General features: G+C 60.0%; 2 protein-coding genes across 2 annotated transcripts in view; one reads left to right on the top strand and one right to left on the bottom strand.

Moving 5' to 3' along the window:
- SOX21 (SRY-box transcription factor 21) overlaps positions 1–2,815 on the bottom strand; it is a 3,967-nt gene extending 1,152 nt beyond the window's left edge. The window contains exon 1 of the mRNA XM_064712731.1: positions 1–2,815. This exon is cut by the window's left edge and continues 1,152 nt beyond it. Coding sequence (XP_064568801.1) covers positions 1,059–1,904 — 846 coding nt within the window. The 5' untranslated portion in view covers positions 1,905–2,815 and the 3' untranslated portion in view covers positions 1–1,058.
- Positions 2,816–3,281: 466 nt separating this feature from the next.
- On the top strand, positions 3,282–7,352 carry LOC135447673 (uncharacterized). The gene is made up of 4 exons (XM_064712745.1): positions 3,282–3,871; positions 4,410–4,527; positions 6,613–6,730; positions 7,269–7,352. The coding sequence occupies exons 1-4, from the start codon at positions 3,521–3,523 to the stop codon at positions 7,303–7,305; spliced, it is 624 nt and encodes a 207-aa protein (XP_064568815.1). The 5' UTR covers positions 3,282–3,520; the 3' UTR covers positions 7,306–7,352.
- The last annotated feature ends 261 nt before the right edge of the window (positions 7,353–7,613 follow it).

Genomic DNA, 7,613 nt, shown 5'->3' with positions numbered 1-7,613 from the left:
AAACAGGTAGAGTACTCCAAAACACATATGAAACACTTCATGTTGGTGGGGGAGACGGGCTTTCTTTTAAATGAGAATACTCTTCTGTCAAAGCAAAGCTCTGTTTCAGTTCAGCTAAATAATAAATAGATAATTATCACTCAGACAAAAAAGTCTGATTTAACCTTAGATAATATTGCGATCCTTGAGCAGTCTCGCAATATTTTTATTCCCTTTGAAAGGCATTCCTTTTTTTTTTTCTTTTTTTTCAGGTTAAAACTGAATCGACCGTGGGCGAAGTAACTAACAGAGTTTTCCATCCGAGACCTAACATTTCCACAGAGATATACAAATTTACAGTCTGAGGGTGAGACTTAATTAGTGGAGGGGAGGGGGGAGACACACGGGGTCCGAGTCACGCGTCTTATCCTATGGAAATCGTGACCCGCGCTTCTCAGCATCCCGTAGCAGCGGAGGGCAGAAACCCACGCGGGACGGGCAGCATCCCACACCGCCGACATCCTTCTTCGCGTGGATACCACGAGGGGCCACGAACCAAGGACAGATCCACCCTGTCCCTTCCCGGGGCCGCACCTGGCAGTGCCGCGCCGAGCCGGGGCCTCACCCCCCCCCAGCCACGCCTGTCTCTCCTCTCAGTGGCGGGATGCTACAGCGGGACTGTTCTGAGCGAGCGCCGCGCGGGGCGGAGGAGCCAGGGAGGGAAAGCCGGAGCGGCGGACGGGCGCTACACCCCGTGTCTGTCCCGAACACACACTCTGGGGGGCAGGCCGGATAGGTTATTTTCTTTTTTTCTTCTTTTTCTTTTCTTTCCTCTTTTTTTCTCTTCTGTTTCAGCCGGGCTATCTGCACAGACCGCATGCAACACACACAAGCTCTACCCGGGGCAGCGAGCAGGGGACGCGCAACAGGTCGGCCACCGCCCCGGCGCTCCCCATCGCCTGCCCCGGTCACCCTCCGCGGTCCCGGCGGTGACTCGCCCCGCTCCCCGTCCGCACGTATGCGCCGGTAGCCATCCAGGCGGGCACCGGAGCTCTGCGCGGGCATCCTCCGGCCGCGGGTCATAGGGCCGCGGCGTAGGCTGCGGGATAAGGGTCCAGCTGGGGCTTGCCCATGCCCGGCAGGAGGATGTAGGCCAGCGGCGGCTGCAGCCCCGGGCCGGGCCAGGCGCTGCAGTTGCAGGGGATCATGTAGCCCGGGTTACCGGGCGACGGGTGCGAGTGCGTGTGCCCCCCGGCGGCGGCGGCGGCGGCGGCAGCAGCAGCGGCGGCCCCATGGAAGGCGCCCGCCCCGCCGGCGCCGGGGTAGCCCAGCGAGGAGGCGTAGGGCAACCCGGAGCCCGAGGAAGAGGAGGAAGATGAGATCTCGGCCATTTTGGAGCCCAAGTCCAGCAGGGAGTAGGGGCTGCTGGCGGCGGCCGCGGCGGCGGCGGCGGCAGCGGCGGCGGCCGACTGGGGGAAGAAGACGCGAGCGGCGGCAGCGGCGGCGGCGGCCGCCGCCTTCTCGGGGTTGGCCAGGAGCGACTCGGGCACCAGCCCGCCCGCCGCGCCGGCATGCAGCCCGCCCGCCTTCAGCCCGTGCGGGTGCTCGTGGTCCGCCACGCCGCCCAGCCCGTAGGGCACGGGGAAGGCGAACTTGTCCTTCTTGAGCAGCGTCTTGGGCTTCCGCCGCGGCCGGTACTTGTAGTCGGGGTGCTCCTTCATGTGCATGGCCCGCAGCCGCTTGGCCTCGTCGATGAAGGGCCGCTTCTCCGACTCAGTCAGCAGCTTCCACTCGGCGCCCAGGCGCTTGCTGATCTCCGAGTTGTGCATCTTGGGGTTCTCCTGGGCCATCTTTCGTCGCTGCGCCCGCGACCACACCATGAAAGCGTTCATCGGCCTCTTGACGTGATCCACCGGCTTGGACATGGTGTCCCCCCGCCGCCCCGGCGAGCCGCCGCCCGCCCCGCACTGGCGGCCGCCTCCTCCGGAGCTGTCTCCCGCCTCCTCCTCCTCCTCGCCCCCACCGCGGTCCGCTCCTCCAAAACCAATCTCTGCGGGTGCCCAGTGGCGGCGGCACGGACTCCCGCGGGTGCGGGGCGGCGGCACGCGGTGGCCCCGCTCAGGGCGCGGGGCGCTGCCGAGCGGCGGCGGCGCCTCCCCGTCAGGGCGCTGCGGCGGGCGGCTCGGGCGGGACGGCCTCCGTTCCCCTCCTGGACCTCGGAGCTTCTCTCCGCACCGCCGGTCTCCAGTCCACGGCTCCTCCTCAGAACACCCCGCGGGCGACAGCGGCCGGAGTCCAGACGGGACCGCAGAGGAGTCTCGACGGCGAGGGCAGGACCCGGCAGCAGGCGAGCGGCGTGAGTGTCCTCGCTTCGCTGCGGACGCGACGCCGCTCGGCAGTCTCCGGTGCGGCGGCAAGCCCTGGACGGGGCGGCGGTCAGAGCCCGCCCGGTGCCATCGCCGCCCGCGGAGCTCGGAGGGCAGCCCGCCGCGGCGCGCTGCGGGGCCGGGCGGGACGGGGTCCGCGGCGGCTCGGGCCCCAGGGGGCGCGGGCCGCCCCGCTTACAGCCGCCCCGCTCCGCCCGGGGGGGCGCGGCTGGCAGCCCGCTCCTCGCTCATACTCGCCGGGCGCCGTTCGCGAGCGGCCGCCGGGCGCCGCGGGCCTCCTGGTTCGCGCCGCCGGACAAACTTCGCCAAGTTTCGGCGGGATACGGGGCGCTCCGCCTGCCGCGCGACTCCCCCTTCTCCGGCAGCCGCCAGGTCTCCCTGGGTTTTCTTGGCCGCCGACTCGGAGGGGCGGCGGGGCGGGCGGGAGCGGCGAGGGGCGGAGGGAGGAGGAGGAGGCGGCGGAGGCGGGGGACACACCTAATTAAAATCCTCGGCGGTCCGCGCCCGGCGGGCCGCCGGCCGGGCTGCACGGCGGCGGCGGGGGCTCGCAGCCGGCGCGGCCGCCCCCTCCTCTCGCCCCGTCGGCGCCGCCTCAGGCAACGCGCGCACCCCGCGTGCCCCCGCGCCGCGCGCCGCCCTATATCCCCGCACGCGGCCTGCGCGCCGCCGGCGGGGCGGGGGCGGGGCTCCCGTCGGGAGGGGCGGGGCCGAGGCTTACCACGCCCCCTCGGCGGGCCCTGCGGGGCGGGGCCGGGCCGGGCGGCGCATGCGGAGTGTTTGGGGTGCTCGGGGCTTTCCCGGCCCGGGCCGGGGCTGCCGGCGGGGAGAGGCTGCAGCCCTGGAGAGCATCCCCGAGTGCGGGCACCGGGCACCGCAAAAACATCCACGCGTCTTTTCCTGGTCGCTCGGGCCGCCGCTTCACGGTGCCCCCAGCCCGAGCTGTCCGACCGTGCTCTTCACCTCCTGTCAGTCAGGGTGAACTTGCTCGCCTTGTTTGTGCTCCGGCGGGTCGGTTTTGACTTACCCCTGTGGTATGTGGAAGCGCCGACTCCAATAAACTATTAACTCTTTCCCGTGCTGCCATCGGGCTAGGTTTTGCCGGGACGGCTCCGCCGCCCTTTTAAGGAAAAGCCGGAACTGGGCTCCCGAGTGCGATGCGCCCGTGGGGTCACAGCCCCTCCGGAGGCCCCGCCGAACCGGACACTCCTCACGGCCCGGCGCACGGCCGGGACGTCCCGCGGGGGGAGTGGTGCCCGCTCGCCTCAGGGGTTCCTTTGTCACGCCGCCCGCTGCCGTCGCGTCCGCGTTCCTCTCCGCGGAGCCCGCTCCATCTTCCCGCCGGGCTCGGTGCCCCGCTCCAGCCGCTGGGCTTCGCACCTTGCTTGCTGCCACACCGCACCTCTGCCCGCCACCGCCACCCGCAGCTGCTCCGCGGGCGGGATGTTTGGGGAGAATCCGAGCGCCGGCCTTCCACCGGAGCGTGGTTCCCGACGCTTTCCCCGACGGTGAGACCGCCCGGATCCCGCGGCAGCCTGTCAGGGCCAGAGTGCCCTGTAAAATACCGAGCAGCTCCTCTGTTAATAGCATCTTCTCCCGTTTCGTGTTTTATGACCCATATACTGCTACTTAAACGTAATTCTCTCGACCTCCGAAGCCACCTTGCCAACGCTTGACCTCCTACAGTCCAGTTACCCGTGGAAAAAAAAGTACCTGTCGGTGGTCAAAACGGAGACCTTAAGATATCTATCAGCGCTGGCTGGTATACAGGGTTGGCGGGGAAATGGGGTTTTTCGAAAGTGAAAAGGGGGGCTGATCCCGGCGCAGGTAACTCTGCCCTGGAGATCAGGTTATCACCCCATGGGCCAGCGCATTCCCCTTTTGGGATGAACAGACAGTATTTCCAACAGACAATATTTCCAGCTGCGTATATTCCCTCCCCCCGCCGCCGTTTGTGTAGGGAAACTCTTTCCTACATCTCTCGATCACATGTAGCGTTATTGTGTTTGATATTTAAGGACTCATCCCCTGTCTCTCTCCGCACAGATCGGATGCCGGCTTGATCGACTTCCCTTCGCACGGTGCCGGCGGGATCGCGCCCGGATTCAGCGCAGGGGAAGGCAAGAGCGTGGTGCATACATTCCCGGCCGCAGCCATGAGCAGGGTGAGAATCAGTAACATCTACTGGAGTGTGAGCGGGGCGGAGAGGGAGAGCGGGGAGGGACAAGCAGCAGCGACTCACTGATGCCTCCACCAGTGGCACCCCCGGCTCCCGAAGGCTCCCGGCCCCGCTCCCGCCAGCGCCCCCGGAGAGCAGAGTGGGCTCGGTTCCAGCGAGGCTCTTTTCCCGCTCTTCCCTCCCGTGCTGCTTCCCTCACACCCTCTCTCCCCTTCCCTGTGACCCCGAGCCCGTCGGTGCGAGAGCAGGGTGCGCTGTGGAGGACGGCGATGGCCCCGTGTCGCGACAGAACCGTGTGAAGCACTCAGGGCGGGCACATGGGTGAGCCCTGTCTGGCAGCTCCTGCACGGACGGTGCCCCCAGGACAACCCCTGCCCGTGGGTCACTCCGTGCTGCTCTGGGTCTGTGCGAGTGGCAGAGCGGTGTGCAGGCAGGGCGGTGTGCAGGTGTGCCATGGAAACCACGTGGGGAAGGGCCGCGAGTGACGGCATGGGGCTCGGGGAGGCTGGTCAGTGGTCAATGTCTGTCTGAGAACAGCACAACCACCAGCTCGCAGGTCCCCACAGAGTCCCGTACAGGTAAACTGGTCTTAAAAAGAAGCACTCGGTTAAATTCCAGCAGAGAAGATGCCTCAACTCATGGACTGTCTTCCAAAAATGTCCCCATTTGCAAACTCATTGCATTCATATGTGCGTGTTTCTGATTGCGTTCAGTTCACCAAATAGTGAAAACGGTAATAGAATTTATTGGTCATAAATTATTGTACACGACTCTTTCACAGGCTGAAATCTATGAATGGCTCAGTACTGGCTCAAGTCTATTTTTCTAGTCGCAGATGAAATACTTTATTCGAAGGTCTGTTTTTCAAAGAGCTTTCCCCCTCCCCTCTCCTAAGGTTTGCGGCAACCACTGACTACTAAAACAACCACCCGTTGTTATTTCAGCGATGCTGGTAGTTACAGGGGGTCTGCCTTTCCCTGGTAATCTGCTTTCAAGACACTTCCAAGTGATGGGAACTCTTATCAGTTCCGCTTGGAGCAAGGTTGGACTGGTGTTAGGAAGGACCGGAGGGTCCCAGGTCTCCCCCGGTTGGAGGCAGCCGCGGCGCGGGGAGGAGGCTGGGGCTGCTCTCCCCGCGGGGATTTCCGCGGCCGCGGCGCGGAGCGCTGCCTGCACAGCCCTCGCACTCACAGACACACACACAGGCACACTCAGACACACACACAAACGCTGAGGCACAGACACTCTCTCGGAGAACCTTCAAATCCCCAAGCACAGAAAGGGAAGGCTTTATCGGAGTTTAGTTACTTATCTGGATTTTTGTTAAACCGCTGCTGTGATCTCCGCGTAGTTGTGCGAGTGTGTTAATTGTTCTGATAATGTGTTGTTATCGATACAATAACAATACAGTCGTGTATAATGTGATTTACTTGCCTTTGACCTGTCAATTCCTGACGCATGCAAATTCAAGGGCGCGATCTTTCCTTCTGCTACCGGAGGGAGGTGGAGGGGAGGGATGATAATGGGGGGGGGAACAAAAACCCGAGCAGATGCATTGTCGCACGGAGGCTAAACAAGGCTTTCCAGAATGCAGTGCTGTGCTCCATCAAGCAAGATGAGAGCGCCTTAAAAAATATTAAAGGGGGAGTTAGGCTATCTTCTCAATAACCATGTGTTAATTCTGCCAGCTTGCTTACAGTAGATGTAACTACACCTCACTCCAAATATTGTCCGATTTCTCATATTCTTACCAAACATCTAATCTCTCGTGTTTTTTAAAGCCGAGTTTAAAGTGAGTGTCAAGGCAGCAAGCTCATTTCCTCCTAATTTTTATTTGAGCCTAACAATCAGGTAGCGAATCAAAGAGATAAAAAGAAGTTGAAGAACAGTGGTTATCCCGATAGCATCTCCGCCTCGCCGTGCCTCCCGACTGAAGAGCTGATTCACGGGCTCGGCAGCCCCAGCCCTTCCCTTCACTGGCAGAGCCACATCGCGTTTTCACGGCTCCCTTTGTGCACGGAAGCGTTTCCATCCCCCCAACTTTGAAAGCTGACATTTTTCTTCGTGTAGGGTATCAGTCACCGGTTCCATGTCACGTTCAGCTGTCCGAAGTTGCTGGGCAGGCTGGAATCCTAAGCGCACCAACAGGTTGGCAGGCTGATCGTTCTGCTTCCATGGAGCTTGGCAGGTTTGTGAGCACTCCCAAGTCTTTTTCCTCTTGTGTAGTCCAGTATACCTGTAGAGAGAAAGGGAGTTTTACCCCGTGAGCTCTTTATTGTGCATAATGCGCTAAACTCATTCATTTGCTTTTACAGAGTGCTTCCAAATGCTCGGTATTATTATTTTTCAATAACATTCGCTTATTATTAGAGCAGCTGGTAGCCCAAGCTCTAGTGAAGTGCCTGGCAAAGCATTCTATCATAAAACACTGGTTTCTAAGTTTATAGTTTCTAATTTGGCTGTGAAAGTGTGATTCTGGATTGAACTTGGCACTCAAATGCTCAGCTGGAGAGTAAACTTTTTATAATAAAAACGTTGGTTCATTTAGTTTGCTATTTTAAGTTAGAAGAGAATTAACAAATTTTTTACTCATTTGGGAAGCATAGAAAAGTCCTGTACTTTTTTTTTAAATTAAATGTTATGATTTCGGTAAGGGTTGAATATGTTCTGTGACTTAATGTATATTATTTTAAAAGCAAAGCCTAATTTATGTCTCTGTGCTTCAGGACACTGGAGCTGCTCTTGCAGGAACACCAGACCTAGATCTCACGCAACCATTGATAGCAGTTCTGATCAGAAGGTGGTGACGGGGTCCTTACTACTTTTAGAAGTAAAGAAAACGTTAAAATTCAGCCTATTTGAACTTGCTGAGACTCCATAATGTTTATCTAATCTGCATGCACTCCATTTGTACAGCAAGATATTTTCATGTACTTTAAGGAGTAAATTTTTTGCTGCTTCTTAATCCTGTTAGCTGCCTGGGAAGAATGATCAGAACCACAGCCAAGGAAGTCTTAGAACCAAAAAAAAAAGGATGATGTTGTGTGGTTACATGCTAGTCCCTGTCTGGG

Source organism: Zonotrichia leucophrys, chromosome 1 (assembly GCF_028769735.1).
Source record: "Zonotrichia leucophrys gambelii isolate GWCS_2022_RI chromosome 1, RI_Zleu_2.0, whole genome shotgun sequence".
Taxonomy (NCBI): Eukaryota; Metazoa; Chordata; class Aves; order Passeriformes; family Passerellidae; genus Zonotrichia; species Zonotrichia leucophrys.
This window is presented reverse-complemented; position numbering and strand designations above follow the sequence as displayed.